The sequence below is a fragment of the Aethalodelphis obliquidens genome, unplaced genomic scaffold (assembly GCF_003676395.1).
Source record: "Aethalodelphis obliquidens isolate GAN/ISIS:26980383/991018 unplaced genomic scaffold, ASM367639v1 scaffold38, whole genome shotgun sequence".
In the NCBI taxonomy this organism is placed as follows: Eukaryota; Metazoa; Chordata; class Mammalia; order Artiodactyla; family Delphinidae; genus Aethalodelphis; species Aethalodelphis obliquidens.
The window spans coordinates 10,158,423-10,180,512 of record NW_020837982.1 but is presented as its reverse complement, the minus strand read 5'-3'; the positions used below and the strand labels follow the sequence as shown (position 1 = coordinate 10,180,512).

Genomic DNA, 22,090 nt, shown 5'->3' with positions numbered 1-22,090 from the left:
GTAAATTTTAGGATTATTTGTTGTAGTTCTGTGAAAAATGTCATTTATATTTTTATAGGGATTACATTAAATCTGTAGATTGCTTTGGGTAGTATGGCCATTTTAACAATACTAATTCTTTCAATTTAAGAGAATATTCAATGGGATATCTTTCCGTTTCTTTGAATCATATTCAGTTTCCTTTATCAATGTTTTATAGTTTTCAGCATATAGGTATTTCACCTCCTTGGTTAAGTTGATTCCTAGGTATTTTATTTTTCTGACATGATTTTAAATGAGATTGTTTTTTGCTTGCTCTTTATGATATTTCATTATTAGTGTAAGGAAATGCAACAGATTTATGTATATTAATCTTGTATCCTGCTACCTTGCTAAATTCATTTATTAATTCTAATAGTTTTTGTGTGGAGATTTCAGGGTCCTCTATATAGAGTATCATGTCATCTGCAAATAGTGACAGTTTTACCTCTTCCCTTCCAATTTGTGTACCTTTTATTTCTTTTTCTTGTCTGATTGCTGTGGCTACGACTTCCAATACTATGTTGAATAGAAATGGTGAGGGAGTTCCCTGGCAGTCCAGTGGCTAGGACTCGGTGCTTTCACTGCTGTGGCCCAGGTTTAGTCCCTGGTCGGTGAACTAAGATCCCACAAACTGTGCAGTGTGGTCAAAAAAAAAAAAAAGGAATAGAAGTGGTAAGAGTGGGCATCCTTGTCTTGTTTCTGAACTTAGAGGGAAGACTTTCAGCTTTTCACCGTTGAATATTGTGTCAGCTGTGGGTTTGTCATAAGTGGCTTTTATTACATTGAGATATGTTCCCTCTATGCCCACACTTTGGTGAGAGTTTTTATCATAACTGGATGTTATTCAAATACATTTTCCATCCCCTTCTCTCTCTCTCATCTCCTTCTGGAACCCCTATTATGCGTAGGTTGGCACGCTTTATATTACCCCATAGATCTCATATATTGTTTTCTTTTTCTTTTCTTTTTTTTTTTATTTGTCTTCCTGTCATTCTGTTTGGGTAATTTCCATTATTCTATCTTCTAGATCACTTATTCGTTCTTCTGTGTCATTTAGTCTGCTATTCCTTGCTTCTAGATTGGTCTAAGCAATTGAATTGTCTAACTTTGGTTCATCTTTATAGTTTCTATTTCCTTGTTACAGCGATCTGCATTTCTGTTGATAATTTCTTAATTCCCTTAGCGTTTTTAAACATTTTTTTATTGAAGTATAGTTGATTTAGAATGTTTTGCCAATCTCTGCTCTACTCCTTTAGCATTTTTATTGCCTCCTTTTTTAACTCGGGGTCTGGTGGACTGGTGAGGTCTGTTTCATTATTTGTTCTTTCAGGGGATTTCTTTTGTTCTTTTAATTGGGAATAGTTCCTCTGCTTTTTCATTTTACTTAACTTTTTCTGTCTCTAGGCATTCAGGAGAAACAGTTATCTACTGTGGTCTTGCAGGTTGTTTTTATGTGAGAGTATCCCTGTGTAGACCGTGTGGGTCCATTATTTTTGGTGCGAGGGCTGGCTTTTGTTGTTGTTGTTGTTTTGCCGTGCTGTGTGGCTTGCAGGATCTTAGTTCCCTGACCAGGGATTGAACCCAGGCCATGGCAGTGAAAGCATGGAGTCCTAACCACTGGACTGCCAGGAAAGTCCCGAGGGCTGGTTTTGGTATGGATGCCAGCCATGTCTTTCCTCAGAGCATGCTGTCAGCTAACCCCTTGGTATAGGGGGTGTGGTTGGTGTTGTGGTGTCCAGACCCTGTGCTGGATATTGGGCGGGGCTTCCTCTTTGCTCCATGGCTGTCTCCATCCTGTCAGGGTGGGGTCTGCCCCCCCAGCTTCTGGAGTAGAGGCCCTGAGAGTCAGGTTCAGTCAGGCTCTCTCTCCCAGGAGGTGGTTGTCGAAGCAAGTGAGGCCCGTGTAGTCACAGAGAAGCTCTGCGCCACCTGTGCAGGCATCCGTGGTTCCACTCAGAAGCAGCCCAGGGTCGCACCCCTTTCTCTGTTGTGTTCCTCCCTGATCTAGTACAAGTCTGTGGTGTGGAGTGGGCTGGGGCTTGGGGGGTCAAGGGTGTTGTGGCTGCAGGAATTGAGGTAACTGTACTGCTGCCTGAGATCTGGGCTGCCGCTGTGACAGACTTCTCCTGGGTTTGTCTGCCCCACACCTAGCGCTAAGCTGCGGTGTGGAGTCGCCAGAGCCCAGGCCCTCTCACTGGGAAACAAACTGCTGCGTACTCCTGCCCAGGGCCTGTCTGCCCAAGATTCAGCCCTTGTTCACTTGGTCACTGTGCATTCTTGTGACCTCCAAGGAGAAGCGGGTGTGTCCTCCAATGAGAAGAGGGTGTGGCCTCCAAGAAGGGGTTTGGTCTCCAATGAGAAGAGGGTGTGGCCTCCAAGGAGAAGAGAATGTGACCTCTAAGGAGAAGGGGGTGTGGCCTCCAAGGGGAAGGGGGTGCCTCTGTGAGTGTGACTTCCAGGACCCTGTCATACCCTTACTTATAATGCTTCAATGGCTGTTTCCTAAAGGTCAAGCCTAATTTCCTGGCGTGAAACATGTTCTTCACGAGACCACCCCTTCCCACCGCTTCTCTCACTCGCTAGACTGCATTATTTCTGGTGTGGAGCTGCGCCGTGCTCTCTCTCACCTCCTTGTGGGCTCTTCTGGATCCCAGCATTAAACTCTACCCCAGCCTCTCAACTCTGCATTTCGTATTCTTCCTTCAAGAATCGGACCAAGCATCACCCGTCTGTCTTCTGCCAAATTAAATAGAATCAGAAGCAGGAAGCAACTTTGATCGTACTGTAAAGGAAACAATTCTGGTGTGTGTTTACTGTTAGTTTCTGTTTCACCATATCCACAGATGATCATATTAAGAAATCAAACTTCCAAGTTTGTTTTTCCAAACTTTTAATCAGCTACAGAAGTTGGATTTTATTGACTCCTTTGTTGTCCCCCGTTAAAATAATGAGATTTTTAGTACTTTTCCAGTTAATCCTTTTTACTTGGAGCTTTCCAACTGATGAAGTGCAAACGGATTATCCATATGGATCCCTTGGGCAAAACCCTGAGGCCAAATACCTCCAGCGGAGAGCAGCTTCTGCAGTTTAACCAGTTAACTTCCATTTATCACTTTCTAAGTGAGTCATGAAATGAAAATCTTGAGAATTGCTGTGTTAATGGTTTGCTTTGTGTTGTGACTGGTCTCAGGACAAGCAGTGAATCCCATCCAGTTAGAAAGATGTACTGTACACTCTTTGGCCAATATTTGATCTAGCATAGTTTGGACTAAATTCTTTTCTTTCATTAGTCTAAAATATCTTTTTCCTGTCATTAACTGAATTTAGGTTCAGAATCATATTTGATTCATAAAAGGTTCATTCATTCATTATCACCCTATTCTGTTCTTGGAACTGTTTGTATAAATGTGGCTGTTGGGGCTTCCCTGGTGGCGCAGTGGTTGAGAGCCCGCCTGCCGATGCAGGGGACATGGGTTCGTGCCCCGGTTCAGGAAGATCCCACATGCCGCAGAGTGGCTGGGCCCGTGAGCCATGGCCGCTGAACCTGCGCGTCCGGAGCCTGTGCTGCGCAACGGGAGAGGCCACAACAGTGAGAGGCCCTAGTATCGCAAAAAAAAAAAAAATTGTGGCTGTTAACCTGCCCTATGGGTGATCTGAAATATCAAGGAAGAAGGGGTGGGGGTGAGGCGGAAGAAATAGGGACAAGGTCCCTAGGTCCTGCATCTGGAGTAAAATTTGTTCCCGGTGGGCGCAGACAATGAAAAGGTGACTTTGGGGACGATGGGAGTTGGGAAGAGGATGGGGTTTGGGGAGGGCAAGACTGAGAGCACTAGGGGATGGGTGTGGCTTGGGTGGAAGGGGGCCGAAACAACCCAAGGCTTGGGGCACTCCTATGGCCACACTGTTTTCCGCCAGGCTGGGCCGCACGTATTCGTAGGGCAAGTCCAGCTTGGCATTCCGGATCTCAATGCCCTTTTCCAGGGCAGCCAGCTCCTCCCTGAACTTCTTCAGTGCAGCCTTGGGCTCAGGGCCCGAAAAATACTCCTCCTTATGTTGGTCCAGAGCCACCTGGACAGAGGGGAAAAAGGCAGCTGAGAGCTTCACTGACCCTCAGTCTGGAGTGCCACAACTCCCAGTACCTGCCCCCTTCCTCGGGGACCCGGGCACCTGGCTCTCACCATGATGAACTGGCGTCTGCCCAGTTGCCAAGTGATGGACATCTGGAGAGAAACCTGATGAAGGTTGGACAGTGTTGCCATCACTGTCTCCAGTGTCACATCCTTGGTGGTTGGCGGGGGCAGCCGCATCGTGCAGGGTGCGTTAGGGACCCAAGCGTACCAGTCGAGCTAAGGAGGGGCAGTCAATGTCTACTAAACATGACAACCCCTAAGACCACCTGCACACAGCCCCCTTCCCCCTCCAGGCACAAATGCCCAGCTGCCCCCCTATGATAAGTACCTGGCCTAGGTGGTTGGAGCCGTGCTGGCCAGTGCAGGTGAAGATGCACGTGGTCACAAAGTGGCAAAGCTGGTCCTTGGACTGTAGGGCGATGGGAAACCCTGCAAGGGGTAAGGAGAGTTAGAAGCTGTGAGGCCAAGGATAGAGGCAGAGTTCAGAGGGACTGAGGAGGAGAACAAGAGAGGTAAGAAGAGGACCAAGGACTCTCAGTAACTACTGTGGGAAGTGAGACGAGCGTGGGTTGGGGTGGCGGGAGCAGGGAGGTCTTTTGGGAGGGTCCCACTCAGTGGGGTGCTGGTGTGGCTCACAAGAGTCAATGATGTCAAATGTTCACGTATTTAGCAAGCTGGTTGATATCACCTTGGTAGCCACAGTGCAATATTTACACCATGGAAATGGGCAAATGCTACAAATCGGGGCTTTTTTTTTTCCCCAGGGAGCCAGTTGTTAAACATTTATGAGCAACCTCTGGTCCCACTGCATCTGGGACCTAGAGGGGCTCTCAGTGCACAGGATGGAGACCTGCTTCTAGCTGAGAGGAAAAGGAATCTGGGAAGGCTTTGGGTGTTTTCATAGGGGTTGGGAATGCTTCTGGAAGGTTCCATAGAAGTAGAGAGGATTCTGGGGAAGTTCTAGGGAGGAATCATGTGCTGGGGTCTCGGGGCTCATCCTACCTCGGTCCTGGGCCCCTAGCAGTCCAATCTCAGTGATCTCTCGACACCAGGCCTGCAGCTCAAGATCCTCTTTCACAGACTTGTCCATCTTATAGTGGAGACTCACAATGCCCTCCACGTAGCTGCCAGTGGAGGGGTCAGGGCGGGGGAGCTGAGGCTGACGACAGGGAGCCCCCAGGCCCTCTGCTCCTTGCCCGCGCAGCCCCCCAGCTGGGCCACAGACCTCATGTTTCCCCAGCTTCCTCCCTGGCCTCACCGCCCCCTGCCACCTCACTGAGAGATGATTTCCCAGAGCCGAAGGGCATTTTGCACATAGAAAGGAGACTTGACTCCCAAGAGCCCCCGCTCAGCCAGGTCATCAGGGGGCAGAAGGAGCTATAGGTTAGAAAGGCTCCTGCTCTCTTGAACAGCTCCACATGGCCGCCCCCACCTGTGCTCACCACCTGAGGAGCAAGGACAGGTGGGGTCAGGCCAGTCCACCTGCCCCACGGCCAGAGCCGGAGTGTGAACTCCAGAACCGCCCCCTTTCTCTCCTCATACCTGGTCGAAAATTCCCAAATCAGTGACCAGCCCAGTCCTGGCCCTGAGGTTAATTTCCATGGTGTATCGAATGTGCAGAATGAGAAGCTGGAGGGAGAGAAACAGGGAAGGGCAGGGTCAGAAGACAGCTGTGGCCCGTCCCTGCAGGAAATAGGGGCTGAAAAGCAGGAAAGGTACCAGGTCTTCGGGAAAAGCAGGAACTGAAGTACAGCGGCCCCTCAACACCACTGACTTAATGCTCTTTGATCATTGAAAGAAATCGTTCTCCTTTTCTCTTCATGGTCTTCTCAATGTTTCTCCACCTTTGTTTTCATTATCACTTCTCCAAGGAGGCTTTTTTGATATTTTTTGTACTCTTACCTGCCCCATGAACTTTTAGTGCTACAGATATACTATATATCTGTTACCTCCTGTAAATATATATGTGCTTTATACATAAAAATAATTTTTTGCCCTCCAGAACATGGTCTAATCTGCTACCTCCAGAACTTCATCTCCTACCCTCCATTGTCCATTATACTCACCTTTGTCCATTATACTCACCTTCTTTCTGTCCTTCAAACACTCCAAGCTTGTTCCTGAGTCAGGACCTCGGCGCTAAGCTGTCCCCTCCGCCTAGAGCAATGTGCCCCGTGCTCTGCTCATGGCTGGCTCTGTGTAATTTCATTCTCCCTGTCACCTCCTGAAAGGAGCCTATCCCGACCACCCAGTCTAAACTCACTATCACATCACCCTGCTCTGATTCTCTGCAGTGTGCTCACCACAGCTGATCTGTTACAATACAGTCTTCACCGTCTGTTAGCCCTTAATGCATAGGAAAATCCCCAGAGACTAGGACCTTGGCTGTCTTACTTAGCACCGGCATCTAGAATGGTTATTTGCCCCATCGGAGACACCCAAGAAAAACGTTAATGGACGAACACTCTGTTCTAACTGTCAGCTACTGTCGCTGACCTGAGCCCCTCTAACCGGCCTATGTGTTACTATCTGGGAACCCTTCAAAACTGGCTGGAAAAATCTTTTATATTATTTGCATGGTCCCCTCTCCCTGGGTGGAATCCTCAGTCATTTGTGTATTCTGTTTATATACTGCATGTGTATCTGTGCTTTATACATAAAAAGAGTAAGACTTCCTGCCCCCCACTCCCTCACCCTCCCACCACTCTCCACCCCATCAATGAATCATTTTCACCTCCTCGGAAGTGATACCACCCTTTTAGAAATGCAGAGCAAGCCATGCTCTCGCGCCATTGTTCATTTGTCTTTTATTGGTTGCTTCTTCCCAAAAGCTGAGATTCCACAGAGAAGGTGCTTCCAGAGGTGGGACCACTCTGTGGGGCAGAGAGCGGGGGAGGAGGGGGGGATAAAGTGTTACCTTGAACATAGGATGTGTCGATGGAAGGCACCTCATGGTGGCCACAGCAATGACCTCAGCCACCAAGTGTCCCCTTAGGAGATGAGACTGCAGCTCGTGAAGCTGGAAGTCAGAGCTGCGGACCCAGCATTTGGCCAGGAGCCAGGCCATCGGGGGATCCGTGGGCAGGAAAAGCAGTGGTGGGGGAGACCCCTTGCGTGGCAGTTGGAGCTGGAAGAGGGACAGAAGTGGGATTTAGGAGGGGTGAGGGCCAGTGCACAACAGACTCCCCTTCCCTTGCATGCTTAAGCTCTTCCTCTTCCTCCAAAGTTGCTTAGCATTCTCCATCTGACGGCTGCCGCTCCCTTACAGTCTGAGTCCTCTCACCTGATGACCACGGGTAAGAGTTTCCCATCAGGCTGCAGTTTCAGCATAACCAGAGGAGCAGCCAGGTACTGCTGGCTACACAGGATGACGTTGGCCTTGATCCCATCCAGCAAGGAGACGTCAGCTTCAAATAGCGTGCCTCCCTGGATGGGGGCAGAGAGCAAGGGCTGCTATCAGCATAAGACATCTTCTTCCCACTCTGATTCCCCGAAGGAAGAAGGAAACTAATTTGTCTCCATGACCTACTTCCTACCAGGTGATGGATCATGTGCTTATTGCCTCATATAATTCTTAGATGCACTTGAATTAGCCCCAGTTCTATAAAAGAGGAAACTGATGGTCAGAGAGGATAGATATCTTGCCTGAAGTCACACAGCTTATAAACAGCAGAGCCAGGATTCAAGCTCAAGTCTGTCTCACCCTAAATCCCATGCGTTTTCTCTTATTAGTTCCATGCTGACTCCCCATCAACAGCCCCAGCCCTGACCCTGATTCTCTTACTCCACACTCTCCCTAAGTCCCTAGCACCCAGTCACAGCTCTTCATTTTGACTCTGTCTCTGTCACCCATCACATACTCTTCCTCCACAGCACGCTATTCTCCTTAGGAGAGGAAAGCCATGGAGGGGCACCCTTCCAGGATCACTCAAGATTTCTGCTGTAGGGACTTCCCTGGTGGTCCAGTGGTTAAGACTCTGCGCTCCCAATGCAGGGGGCCCAGGTTCGATCCCTGGTCAGGGAACTAGATCCCGTATGCTGCAACTAAAGGAGCCCACATGCCACAACTAAAGATCCCACGTGCTGCAACGAAGATCCCACATGCCACAACTAAGAGCCGGCACAGCTAAATAAATACATACATACATAAATATTAAAAAAAAAAAGATTTCTGCTGTAGGATCCCGTCTCGCCATTTGGCAGCAAGCTGGGCCCACGGTGGACCCCGCAGCAGCGCAAACACCCCACCCCCATTTCACTGTGTGGTCTCCTTAGGGCTCTTCCGTCCATACCTGGAGCTCCTTCTCCAGCTGGGCCTGCAGCTCCTCCATCCCTGGAGGAAACTCTAGGCGGGCAGGAAGGTGATTGGAGCATCTCAGGAACATGGGGTTGGAGCCATTGAGAAACTGGTACCCAAATAAGACATCCTCCTTCCAGGAGTCCCGCACCCGCTCTGGGGATGGCATTTGTGCAGTTTTCTGTGGGATCTGAGCTCCTGGTCTTTCCAACCCCCACCAAACCATCCCCACTTGACCCCAACCTATTGGAGGGGCCCAGGCCTCTGGTCTCCCAACCATGGTTCCTTAGACTGAGTAGGATCTGGGGGTAAGGGTCCTGGGAGAAATACTGGGGTAGGGACACTAACCAGCCGACTTGCTCTGGCCACACCAGAAAACCCTGTTGAAGTCATCCAGACTGTTCCAGCTAGTCAGAATATTTGAAGAGTCTTTGATGCTAGGTCTGCCAGCCTTCAGGGAAGGATGGGCGAAGAGTTTGTTATTCTCAGAATCAAACATTACAACCCCACGCATCCACCTTGGGCTGGTCCAGCCCTGTGAAGTCCATAAACCCACTGGCCTCCACTGGACCAGGACAGGACAGCTCCCTGTCACCCAGCATGCCTTGTTCTTACCCCTTGACCAGCGAAGCCTCAAAGTCAATTCTTTTGTCCTCCAGAAATCTCTCATCTATGGGGAGGTCACATATTGTGGCCCCGGCCATATTCAGGATTAACCCATCCTTCCAGTTACCCCACCTGCGGTGGAAATGAAACCAGGCATTGGTACTGGGGAAGGGTCAGTGGCTCCCTGGGGGGTCAGGAAGTGGGAGTGGGGCAGACTGGTACAGCTTCCTTCTCTCTTCCAGTTCCTGCTCCCTGTGTTTCTTGAACAGGCCTTGAGGGTCGTCGACCACTGTGCGACCTAGAAGTAGGGAGGAGGGCATGGGCCATGAGGCTCCTCCTGAGAGCCTCTCCCCTGTCCCTGCCAGGGGTCCCTCAGCCTGCCCTTGCGGCTGGCCCCTGACCCTTCAGCATCACTGCACACCCCCAGTCTCCATGCTGCTCTGTGCCAGCTCCAGCATCCCGCCTCTTCCGTGACCCCCAAAGACCACGCCCCCTTCTTCGCTCCCCCACCCCCAACTTCTCTCGTGCCCCCGGAGGCCTCTCACACCCCCAAGCCCCCCCGCTGCTCACCAGTGCCCTCGGGTAGGCTCAGGATGCCTTTGCCCTCCAGCCAGCGGTAGCGTGGGAACCTGAACTCGTCCCCACTGGCCCCGGGGCCCTGCACGGAGATCGAGTTGCAGAACCACGCGTCATCCTGAAGGAGGTGCCATTTGCTCAGTTTCACGAACAGCAGCGGCCCCAGGTACTCTGACACGTCCACCTCGAATTCCGCCTCCTGCCCCGACAAAAGGGGGTCAACAAGAGGGGCTCTCTGGAAGGAATCCTCGGACTGAGCTCTTCCCTCTGGGCCTCTGGGAAAACGGCGCGAAAGGAGCCAGAGAGGAAGGGGGCGCGCACCAAGCAGGCGGCTCCACGACCCCATTCTCGATCGTGAGTTCCTCAGCCCCGGGTGAGGCGGGAGGCGGAAGGTGGAGAGGGGCACTCCTCCCTGTAGTCACTGATTGCGCCGAGAGTTGGGCTGCGCACTGGGCACCCGCGAGCGCACTGGTGACCAGTGTACAGACATTGTCCCCTCGACCCCGTCGCCAAGGCCGAGCGCCCACAGAGGCCCCACCCAGCCTGGAGCAAGCTTCCCCGAGGACATCCCGTCAAAGCGGAGACGCACAGGTGCAAAGGGCTTAGCCGGGGAGAATGAGAAAGAGGAAAAGGTGGGGGAAAGGCAGGCCAGGGAGGGGAAGCGGGGAGAGCAGAGGCCAAGGCCGGGCGAGCGGCGTCGCGGAGCTGGAGCGCTGAGCGCGAGGTGTGGGCAGATGAGCAGGACCGGATCGTAAAGTCTGGAAGGTTAAGCCAAGAGCTTTGGCTTGGTGCTGAGAGTAAGCGGAAGCCATTCACATGTTTTCAGTCGGGGGAATGTTTTAAGGATGGGAATGTATTGGGAAGAAATCGCTCTGACTGCAGAAGGGCTTGGAAGGGCAGGGGCGCAAGCGGTGAGGCGGGTGAAGAGAATGAAGGTGGCGTAGGTTCGAGGGGACATTAGTGGTCAGAGTGGGATGGACATCAGGGTATGGATGCCGGAGATGTCTAAGAGATGGACTGGACAGCGATCGATTCTTGGTTAGACGGAGGCGAAGAGAGGCGGAGGTGGGAGTGCACCTGGGGGATACAAGGGGAGAGGTCTGGGACGTGGGGAGAGGGGAGGACCTCACTTGAGCATGGTCCTTTGAAGCCTCCATGGGCCAGACATCAGATCTGGGGATCTTGGAGAGAGCTGGATGGGAGATGAGAATCTGGGGGTCGGCGGAGGCAAAATGTAACAGGAGCCAGGAGCGAATACCAGGTAGATGTGATGGGAGAGGGGGTGGGTGGGGAAATCGAGTGCTTTTATCACTCGGCTTCTTCTCCCCCCTCTTCCTGTGTCCCCATCCCCGCCACATCCCAGAGATAAAGCCCGCAAGGTCGGAGAAGATCTGTGAAGATCTGAAATAGTAGCTTTTAAGAAGAGGAGACAGGAGCCGGAGGACGGCCGCTCTAAGGACCCCTGAGTTTCCAAAAACAGACTTCTGTGGAACGACGGGCGCGCAAGACTATCCCAATTCCAAGGAGGGTGGGCGGCGGGAACATTTATTGAGCAGTTACCTTGTGCCACATCCCGCCCTAAAGCGCTTTACTCTCGCGGTCTCCTAGTCCTCTCCGCGCGTGGGGCGTGCGCCCGTAGCCGCCGGGAGGAGCTGGAGGCCGGCTGCGGCGCGTCTCTTCCAGGGGACTTGTGGGCCTTGGGGCCAGGGGCGCAGCCCACCCCGTTCGGCTCCGGCCAGCTCACCTTGCCTCTCATCGGCCGCAGGCGCCACCCGAGCGCCACCTCCCCGTGCTGGCCGACCAGCCACAGCTGCACCTTGTCGTTGGAGCCCGCGCGGAGCGAGGACCCGCTGGACACGCGGACGCGGTAGAGACCCATCTTGCCCAAAGAAGTTTCGCCCCTTCTGAGCGGGAAGAAGAGTGGATGCGCTAAATAACTGGGCCCGAGACCACGCCCCTCCGAAGCCTGGCGGAGTTCGGGGTGTGGGTGACAGGTCTCCAACCAACCCCGCCTGTCCGCGCTCTGGGGTCCTCAGCTCCGCGCAGCCCAGAGCTCAGCCCTGACTCCAAAAAGGCGGGGCCCCCCGGGAGAGGGTAGAGGGCGCAGAGGTGGGAGGAGGATGGTAGGGGGAAGCAGATGCGGATTTGGGCAGAAAACATGCAGGAAGAAGGAATCGACGCCTGGCCCGGAAGACAGATGGTGGGAGTGGCTGGAGGCCCCCTCCATCTAAGCGCGCGCGCGCGCCTCACAAGTTGGTTCACCACTGCCAAGGGTCGTGCTCAAGGCTGCAAGGGAGGATGAAGACGGCAAGGAGACGGGACCCAGCAGCATTTGGGAGCCAAGTAGTCCCAGGAAAAAATAACTGTTCCAAGAACAGGAAGGACTGATCAGCGCCATGTGGCTGCACATGATAACCAGGTAGAAAGGAGATCCAACCAGTTAACCAACGCTGGTACTCACACTCTGTGACCAAGGAGAAAGGGAGTCCTGAGATGCTGAATTAGCCAAATGTCCTGAAGAGAAGCAAAATCCACTAGACGCCACCTTAACCATAAGACATTAGGAATGCACGCATAATTTTTTAATAATACTAACAAAGCAAGTCCATTATCATAATGACAAAACCAGGAGTTCCATTACTCTAGCCAAGTGAAACTAAAGGAATCCATCATTTCAGAGGAGAAAGAGGTTGCAGAAATTAAAACCTTATGTAGAAGATGCAAACATTAAAAGACTATTTGGGGTAACAGGAGAAGTTTTACTGGAGCAAAGATAGCGCCTTGGAAGAAACAACAAGCTTCAGAGCCCCAAGTGTGAATCAACCTGCTGAGAAGCCCTATTCTGTAGCCTCAGTGCATTCAAGGATCTGAGACAATATTCCTTGTGGGATATGAGGGAATCTGGCAAGATTTTGGTAACACCAAGAAGACATCAAAAGAAGTATTTTAGCAACCTTGAGAAAATATCTTATTCCTAGAGAAAGACCGGAACAAGTAGAAACCAACAAAGTAACTAAATCCATGGTGTTGGTGTGTTAAAACAGATTTACGTATAATGACAGTAAGTCTTGTAATCATTGTATTTGTGTTCCTTTTGTGTACTGTTTAAATTGTATTCAAAAGAGTCATCATATTAAATTTGTAATTGCAGTTTAGATTATTTAAGGAATTTTAATGAAGTATGCAAGCAATGTTTAAATATTAAAATTTATTTTTCAAAGTTCTGTTTATAGATAAATATTTTAAAAATCGAGCATTAAATAAAATACCAATATATTTGGAGTATTCTCTCCATGGACAAAAGTTATCCTCAAACTTTAAAAACTCTATCAACAATGAGCATAAACTGTGTCCACAATAATCATAGAAAAATAGCTGAAAGAGTGGACTATGGTTTTCTCTGGGTATATGCCCAGTAGTGGGATGGCTGGGTCATGTGGTAATTTGATTTTTAGTTTTGTAAGGAACCTCCATACTGTTCTCCGTAGTGGCTGTATCAATTTACATTCCCACCAACAGTGCAAGAGGGTTCCCTTTCCTCCACACCCTCTCCAGCATTTATTGTTTGTAGATTTTCTGATGATGCCCATTCTAACTGGTGTGAGGTGATACCTCATTGTAGTTTTGATTTGCATTTCTCTAATAATTAGTGATGTTGAGCAGCTTTTCATGTGCTTCTTGGCCATCTGTATGTCTTTGGAGAAATGTCTATTTAGGTCTTCTGCCCAGTTTTTGATTGGGTTGTTTGTTTTTTTAATATTGAGCTGCATGAGCTGTTTATATATTTTGGAGATTAATCCTTTGTCCGTTGATTCGTTTGCAAATATTTTCTCCAATTCTGAGGGTTGTCTTTTCATCTTGTTTATGGTTTCCTTTGCTGTGCAAAAACTTTTAAGTTTCATTAGGTCCCATTTGTTTATTTTTGTTCTTATTTCCATTACTCTAGGAGGTGGATCAAAAAAGATCTTGTGGGCTTCCCTGGTGGCGCAGTGGTTGAGAATCCGCCTGCCGATGCAGGGGACACGGGTTCATGCCCCAGTCCGGAAGATCCCACATGCCGTGGAGCGGCTGGGCCCGTGAGCCATGGCCGCTGAGCCTGCGCGTCCAGAGCCTGTGCTCCGCAACGGGTGAGGCCACAACAGTGAGATGCCCGCGTACTGCAAAAAAAAAAAGATCTTGCTGTGATTAAGAGTGTTCTTCCTATGTTTTCCTCTAAGAGTTTTATAGTGTCCAGTCTTACATTTAGGTCTCTAATCCATTTTGAGTTTATTTTTGTGTATGGTGTTATAGAGTGTTCTAATTTCATTCTTTTACATGTAGCTGTCCAGTTTTCCCAGCACCACTTATTGAAGAGATTGTCTTTTCTTCATTGTATATCCTTGCCTCCTTTGTCATAGATTAGTTGACCACAGGTGCATGGGTTTATCTCTGGGCTTTCTATCCTGTTCCATTGATCTATATTTCTGTTTTTGTGCCAGTACCATATTGTCTTGATTACTGTAGCTTTGTAGTATAGTCTGAAGTCAGGAAGTCTGATTCCTCCAGCTCTGTTTTTTTCCCTCAAGACCACTTTGGCTATTTGGGGGTTTTGTGTCTCCATACAAATTTTAAGATTTTTTGTTCTAGTTCTGTAAAAAATGCCATTGGTAATTTGATAGGGATTGCATTGAATCTATAGGTTGCTTTGGGTAGTATAGTCATTTTCACAATATTGATTCTTCCAATCCAAGAACATGGTATGTATCTCTCCATCTGTTTGTATCATCTTTAATTACTTTCATCAGCGTCTTATAGTTTTCTGCATACAGGTCTTCTGTCTCCCTAGGTAGGTTTATTCCTAGGTATTTTATTCTTTTTGTTGCAGTGGTAAATGGGAGTGTTTCCTTAATTTCTCTTTCAGATTTTTCATCATTAGTGTATAGGATTGCAGGAGATTTCTGTGCACTAATTTTGTATCCTGCAACTTTACCAAATTCGTTGATTAGCTCTAGTAGTCTTATGGTGGCATCTTTAGGATTCTCTATGTATAGTATCATGCCATCTGCAAACAGTGACAGTTTTACTTCTTCTTTTCCAACTTGGATTCCTTTTATTTCTTTTTCTTCTCTGATTGCCGTGGCTAGGACTTCCAAAACTATGTTGAGTAATAGTGGTGAGAGTGGACATCCTTGTCTCGTTCCTGATCTTAGAGGAAATGCTTTCAGTTTTTCACCATTGAGAATGATGTTTGCTGTGGTTTGTCGTATATTATGTTGTGGTAGGTTCCCTCTATGCCCACTTTCTGGAGAGTTTTTATCATAAATCGGTGTTGAACTTTGTCAAAAGCTTTTTCTGCATCTATTGAGATGATCATCTGGTTTTTACTCTTCAATTTGTTAATATGGTGTATCACATTGATTGATTTGCATATACTGAAGAATCCTTGCATCCCTGGGATAAATCCCACTTGATCACGGTGTATGATCCTTTTAATATGTTGTTGGATTCTGTTTGCTAGTATTTTGTTGAGGATTTTTGCATCTATATTCATCAGTGGTATTGGTCTGTAATTTTCTTTTTTTGTGGTATCTTTGTCTGGTTTTGGTATCAGGGTGATGGTGGCCTCGTAAAATGAGTTTGGGAGTGTTTCTTCCTCTTCAATTTTTTGGAAGAGTTTGAGAAGGATGCGTGTTAGCTCTTCTCTAAATGTTTGATAGAATTTACCTGTGAAGCCATCTGGTCCTGGACTTTTGTTTGTTGGAAGATTTTTAATCACAGTTTCTATTTCATGACTTGTTATTGGTCTGTTCATATTTTCTATTTCTTCCTGGTTCAGTCTTGGAAGGTTATACCTTTCTGATAATTTGTCCATTTCTTCCAGGTTGTCCATTTTATTGGCATAGCATTGCTTGTAGTAGTCTCTTAGGTTGATTTGTATTTCTGTGGTGTCTGTTGTAACTTCTCCTTTTTCATTTCTAATTTTATTGATTTGAGTCCTCTCCCTCTTTTTCTTGATGAGTCTGGCTAATGATTTATCAATTTTGTTTATCTTCTCAAAGAATCAGCCTTTAGTTTTATTGATCTTTGCTATTTTTTTTTGTTTCTATTTCATTTATTTATGCTCTGATCTTTATGATTTCTTTCCTTCTGCTAACTTTGGGTTTTGTTTGTTCTTCTTTCTCTAGTTCCTTTAGGTGTAAGGTTAGATTGTTTATCTGAGATATTTCTTGTTTCTTGAGGTAGGCTTGTATTGCTATAAAATTCCCTCGTAGAACTGCTTTTGCTGCATCCCATAGATTTTGGATCATCGTGTTTTCATTGTCATTTGTCTCTAGGTATTTTTTTGATTTCCTCTTTGATTTCTTCAGTGATCTCTTGGTTATTTAGTAACATATTGTTTAGCCTCCATGTGTTTCTGTTTTTCACAGTTTTTTCCCTGTAATTGATTTCTAATCTCATAGCGTTGTGGTCAGAAAAGATGCCTGATATGATTTCAATTTTCTTAAATTTACTGAGGCTTGATTTGTGACCCAAGATGTGATCTATCCTGGAGAATGTTCCATGCGCACTTGAGAAGAAAGTGTAATCTGCTGTTTTTGGATGGAATGTCCTATAAATATCAGTTAAATCTATCTGGTCTATTGTGTCTTTTAAAGCTTGGGATTCCTTATTAATTTTCTGTTTGGATGATCTGTCCATTGGTGTAAGTGAGGTGTTAAAGTCCCCCACTATTATTGTGTTACTGTGGATTTCCTCTTTTATAGCTGTTAGCAAATTGCATTATGTATTGAGGTGCTCCTATGTTGGGTGCATATGTATTTATAATTGTTATATCTTCTTAGATTGATCCCTTGATCATTATGTAGTGTCCTTCCTTGTCTCTTGTAACATTCTTTATTTTAAAGTCTATTTTATCTGATATGAGTACTGCTACTCCAGCTTTCTTTTCATTTCCATTTGCATGGAATATCTTTTTCCATCCCCTCACTTTCAGTCTGTATGTGTCCCTAGGTCTGAAGTGGGTCTCTTGTAGACAGCATATATATGGTTCTTATTTTTGTATCCATTCAGCAAGTCTGTGTCTTTTGGTTGGAGCACTTAATCCATTCACGTTTAAGGTAATTATCGATATGTATGTTCCTATGACCATTTTCTTAATTGTTTTGGGTTTGTTTTTGTAGGTCCTTTTCTTCTCTTGTGTTTCCCACTTAGAGAAGTTCCTTTAGCATTTGTTGTAGAGCTGGTTTGGTGGTTGTGAATTCTTTTAGCTTTTGCTCGTCTGTAAAGCTTTTGATTTCTCCATCGAATCTGAATGAGATCCTTGCTGGGTAGGGTAAGCTTGGTTGCAGGTTTTTCCCTTTCATCACTTTAAATATGTCATGCCACTCCCTTCTGGCTTGTAGAGTTTCTGCTGAGAAATCAGCTGTTAACCTTAGGGGAGTCCCCTGTATGTTATTTGTTGTTTTTCCCTTGCTGCTTTCAATAATTTTTCTTTGTCTTTAATTTTTGCCAGTTTGATTACTATGTGTCTTGGTGTGTTTCTCCTTGAGTTTATCCTGTATGGGACTCTCTGCACTTCCTGGACTTGGGTGGCTATTTCCTTTCCCATGTTAGGGAAGTTTTTGACTATAATCTCTTCAGATATTTTCTCGGGTCCTTTCTCTCTTTCTTCTCCTTCTGGGACCCCTATAATGCTAATGTTGTTGCGTTTAATGTTGTCCCAGAGGTCTCTTAGGCTGTCTTCATTTCTTTTCATTCTTTTTTCTTTATTCTTTCTGCAACAGTGAATTCCACCATTCTGTCTTCCAGGTCACTTATCCATTCTTCTGCCTCAGTTATTCTGCTATTGACTCCTTCTAGTGTATTTTTCATTTCAGCTATTGTATTGTTCATCTCTGTTTGTTTATTCTTTAATTCTTCTAGGTCTTTGTTAAACACTTCATGAATCTTCTTGATCTTTGCCTCCATTCTTTTTCTGAGGTCCTGGATCATCTTCACTATCATTATTCTGAATTCTTTTTCTGGAAGGTGGCCTATCTCCACTTCATTTAGTTGTTTTTCTGGGGTTTTATCTTGTTCCTTCATCTGGTACGTAGCCCTCTGCCTTTTCATCTTGTCTATCTTTCTGTGAATGTGGTTTTTGTTCCACAGGCTGCAGGATTGTAGTTCTTCTTGCTTCTGCTGTCTGCCCTCTCCCCGCTTTTTGAATAGGAATGACAATGTTATCCTATGCCTAGTCCACCACTGTATGGTGGGGGAGGGAGGCAGATGACTTTCTCATTTTTTTTTTTTTTTTGTTGACTTTCTCTTTAGTTCACAGGTCTTCAGAAGGTGAGGAATTTCACTGGAGAAACTGTACTTAAGAATATATACTTGAGGGACTTCCCTGGTGACACAGTGGTTAAGAATCTGCCTGCCAGTGCAGGGGACACAGGTTCAATCCCTGGTCCAGGAAGATCCCAAATGCCACGGAGCAACTAAGCCTGTGCACCACAACTCCTGAGCCTGCGCTCTACAGCCTGTGTGCCACAACTACTGAGCCTGCATGCCACAGCTACTGAAGCCCCCGTGCCTCGAGCCTGTGCTCTGCAACAAGAGCAGCCCCCAAAATGAGAAACCCATGCACCACAATGAAGAGTAGCCCCCACTTGCCACAGCTAGAGAAAGCCCGTATGCAGCAATGAAGACCCAATGCAGCCAAAAATTTAAAAAATAAATACATAAATTTAGTAAAAATAAAAAAGAATATATACTTGAGAAACCTTATCTATACCTAGGCCTGATTTAGATGATGAAATTCTGGACTTCAGGCTGATGCTATAATGGGATTAGACTTTGTGGTGCCTTGACAGGGGATGAGTGTATTTGGCATGTGGAAGAAATATGAATTGTTGGGGGCCAGAGGGCATACAGTGGTAGCCAGTCTCCAGAACAGTCCCCAGGGACCCACAGCTCATGGTATTCATGCCCTTGCGTAGTCTCCTCCCAAACTGTATCAGGGTTGGTCTTTGTAACCAATAGACTATGGCAGAAGTGATGGTATATGACTTCTGAAGCTAAAAGACATCTCTCTTTCTCTCTCCCCTTCTCTCCTTCTCTCTGTGTCTCTTCAGCTGCTTTTCTGGGAGAAGTCAGCTGTTATGTCATGAGGACAATTAAGAAACTCTATGGGACTTCCCTGGTGGCACAGTGGTTAAGAATCCGCCTGCCAATGCAGGGCACACAGGTTCGAGCCCTGGTCTGGGAAGATCCCACATGCCACAGAACACCTAAGCCTGTGTACCGTAACTGCTGAGCCTGTGCTCTAGAGCCCACGAGCCACAACTACTGAAGCCCACATGCCTAGAGCCCGTGCTCCACAGCAAGAGAAGCCACTGCAATGAGAGGCCCACGCACCACAATGAAGAGTATCTCCCACTTACCGCAACTAGAGAAAGCCTGAAGACCCAACGCAGCCAAAAATAAATAAATAAATAAATTTATTTTTTTTAAAAAAGAAAAGAAACTCTATGGAGCACTCTACATGGCAATAAACTGAGCTCTCCTGCCACAAGCCAGTGAAAAACAGACCTCCAGACAAGAGCCACGTGAGTGAGTTCCTCCAGCCCCAGTTAAGCTTTCAGATGACTACAGCCCCAGCCAACACCTTGACTGAAACCTCATGAGAGACCTGAGCTAGAACCACCTGACTCTCAGAAATTGTATGAGGTAATAAGTATTTGTTGCCCTAAGCCACTGAGGTAATGATAATGTAGCAATAAATAACTCATATGGTCCACATACTTATTTTCTGAATCCCCAAACTCATAAGCTTATGTAAAGCCAGGAAGTATTCATGATGAACTGACCACTTACAAAATTAGTCCTTATTCATATACATTCCTCCCTTATTAGTACCAGCTACCAACCTCGCCCATCTAATTGGCTGCGGAGTGAAACTCCAAGTGTTGAAAAAGATAGAAGACTGAACCAAGTCCATGGAAGTGCTGTTAGAAAAGTGATCAATCAGCAAAGCAATTAACAAGTAACATTGATGTAGTAAGAAGGGCCACCCACCTGAGATATTTCAGACAGGGGCTAAGCAGGGTTTTAGGGCAAACAGTCGATAGGTGACCCGTTGGCTGCAATCAAAGGTACAGGCATGGCTTATCTTTTCCCACAGCCATCATCTATGCACAGGAGTCATTCCCAATCCCTTTACATCCAGGCTTTTGGAACTCAAAAATCCAAAACTGAGGCTCCAGTATAGTAGAGCCAGCTGAAATTGTGGAAGGAAGTATCAGGACCTTAACATATGTTAACACTGTATTTTACAAGTATTATTCCATCAAAGTGGGACCCAGCTGTGTAATTTTTTTTTTTTTAATATCCTCAAGGTTCTTGTTTATCTATTTATTTTATTATTTATTTATTTATTTATGGCTGCATGGGGTCTTTGTCGCTGCATGCGGGCTTTTCTCTAGCTGCGACAAGCGGGGCTACTCTTCGTTGTGGCACGCGGGCTTCTCATTTTGGGGGATTCTATTGTTGCTGAGCACGGGCTCTCGGTGCACGGGCTTCAGTAGTTGTGGCACGTGGGCTTCGGTAGTTGTGGCTTGCGAGCTGTAGAGCGCAGGCTCAGTAGTTGTGGTGCACGGGCTTCGTTGCTCTGTGGCATGTGCGATCTTCCCAGACCAGGGCTCTAACCCGTGCTGCTGCATTGGCAGGCAGATTCTTAACCACTGAGCCACCAGGGAAGTGCCCCAGCTGTGTAACTTAATTCATTATAAATATTTCTCCTAACTGTCGTGGGAGAAAGGTAGCAGGATATGGGAGGGCAAAGACACTGCTGAATGCTCTGTGGTACATGATGTGTTTCCTCCATTAAACCTTCTGGACCTTTCATAAATGTTATGAAACACTTGATGTGATGTGATCTGATGTGAACCGAATTTTGCATCTAAGTTTATTCAATGACCATTCAGAGACCCCATGTTGGGAGCTGGGATTAGAGGCCAGAGTTATAGTGAGACTGCTAGTCTGAAGACTTCCACAGAAATTTGTGGAACCTGTGGATTTCTCTAGGCCAGGAAAATTTGCATTCCCACCAGTGGGGAAATACACAAAGATCGCCCAAATGAGAGCAAACAGAGGCTGTTTACTCAGAGCTTACTATGTGGCAAGGGAGTCAGCCACTATCACTTGTGTGTGGCAGGCGGGGTAGTTCAAAACCTTCACAATGGGAAAAAGGGATGGCTTCAGGTATTTCCTGATTGGAGGCTGTTGGCCTTGCAAAGGCTGTAGGCCCACAGCTAACTAGAAGTGGGGCATCCTATGTGATTGGTTAGGGGGCCTGTATGTCTCTCTCTGGTTGGTCCTAAATTGGAAGCAGGGGCAAAAATTAGGGAAGCTGGTGGTTATTGACCAGGTTCTGACCATGTGGGGCCAATTACTGCAGAGGTTGTGGGTTGGCTTTCTAGACTGTTGCTTCAGAGGTGTGGTTTAATGTCTCTGGCTGGTTGCTCCAGTGGTCGTGGCTCTGTTTCTTTATGTGATTCTGGCCATTGTCCTTCTGTAGATTCAGTCTCTCACTAGCAACGCATGAGAGTTCCAGTTGCTGTGCATCTTCACCAGTACAGCTTAGGGGAGATGGGGTGACTTGTGGCAGGGGAGTGTCGGCCATTCTAGTAGGTGTATAGACGCATGCCATTGTGCTTGTAATTTACATTTTGCTGATGACTAATTATACTGAGCATCTGTTCATGTCCTTATTTGACACTTGTATATCTTTTTTGGGGAAGTATCTTTTCAAACTTTTGCCCATGTTTTATTGAGTTTCTTGTTTTCTCATTGTTGTTCTGGGAGTAATTTATATATTCTAGATATAAGACCTTTATAAGGTATGTGATTTGCAAATACTTTCTCCCAACAAGCAAGGTCTCAGGAAGTGAGGGTGTCTTTTCATCTCTTAACAGTGTTTTCAGCAGAGAAGAAGTTTTTAATTATGAGGAGGTAAACTTTATTTTTCTCTTTTACAGATTGTGTTTGCCTGTGTCTAACAAAAGGTCATAAAGATTCTCTCCTATGTTTTCTTCTAGAAGTTTTACTTTTTCCCTTTTTTTTTTTTTTGGCCACACCACGTGGCTTGCAGGATCTTAGTTCCCTGACCAGGGATTGAACCTGGGCCCATGGCAGTGAAAGTGCCAAGTCCTAACCACTGGACCACCAGGGAACTCCCATTTTTTCACATTTTATATTTAGGTCTGTGATCTATTCCAAGTTAATTTTTGTATGAAGTGTGAGGAATGAGCCAAGGTTGATTTTTTTTTTTTTTGCCTGTGGATTGCATATGGAAATGGTGTTTTAGCACCTCTTCTTGAAAAGTACTTTTTTTCTCAATTGAATTGCCTTTGCATCTTTGCCAAAACTCAGCTAACCATATTTGTGTCTATTTTTGGACAACCTACTTTATTCTATGATCTTATCTTTCAGCCAATACCAC

General features: G+C 46.7%; 1 protein-coding gene, 1 long non-coding RNA gene and 2 other non-coding genes across 4 annotated transcripts in view; 2 read left to right on the top strand and 2 right to left on the bottom strand.

Moving 5' to 3' along the window:
- LOC113632731 (uncharacterized) overlaps positions 1-18,081 on the top strand; it is a 68,566-nt gene extending 50,485 nt beyond the window's left edge. Inside the window, exon 3 of the long non-coding RNA XR_003437936.1 lies at positions 17,923-18,081. This is a non-coding gene — a long non-coding RNA (uncharacterized LOC113632731). The remainder of the gene's footprint in view (positions 1-17,922) is intronic.
- ALOX15 (arachidonate 15-lipoxygenase) lies at positions 3,653-11,619 on the bottom strand. The gene is given in 16 exon segments (XM_027130258.1): positions 3,653-4,089; positions 4,200-4,367; positions 4,480-4,580; positions 5,154-5,275; positions 5,428-5,518; positions 5,521-5,596; positions 5,694-5,780; positions 7,069-7,283; positions 7,439-7,577; positions 8,444-8,604; positions 8,797-8,886; positions 8,889-8,899; positions 9,064-9,186; positions 9,271-9,352; positions 9,625-9,829; positions 11,375-11,619. Coding segments are annotated over 16 exon segments (2,232 nt in total). The 5' UTR covers positions 11,510-11,619; the 3' UTR covers positions 3,653-3,663.
- On the top strand, positions 8,103-8,175 carry TRNAG-CCC (transfer RNA glycine (anticodon CCC)). Its single transcript has one exon. It is a non-coding gene; the product is annotated as a tRNA-Gly (tRNA).
- A 3,666-nt stretch (positions 18,082-21,747) lies between the features above and the next one.
- Positions 21,748-21,820, bottom strand: TRNAE-UUC (transfer RNA glutamic acid (anticodon UUC)). Its single transcript has one exon. It is a non-coding gene; the product is annotated as a tRNA-Glu (tRNA).
- Positions 21,821-22,090: the final 270 nt, after the last annotated feature.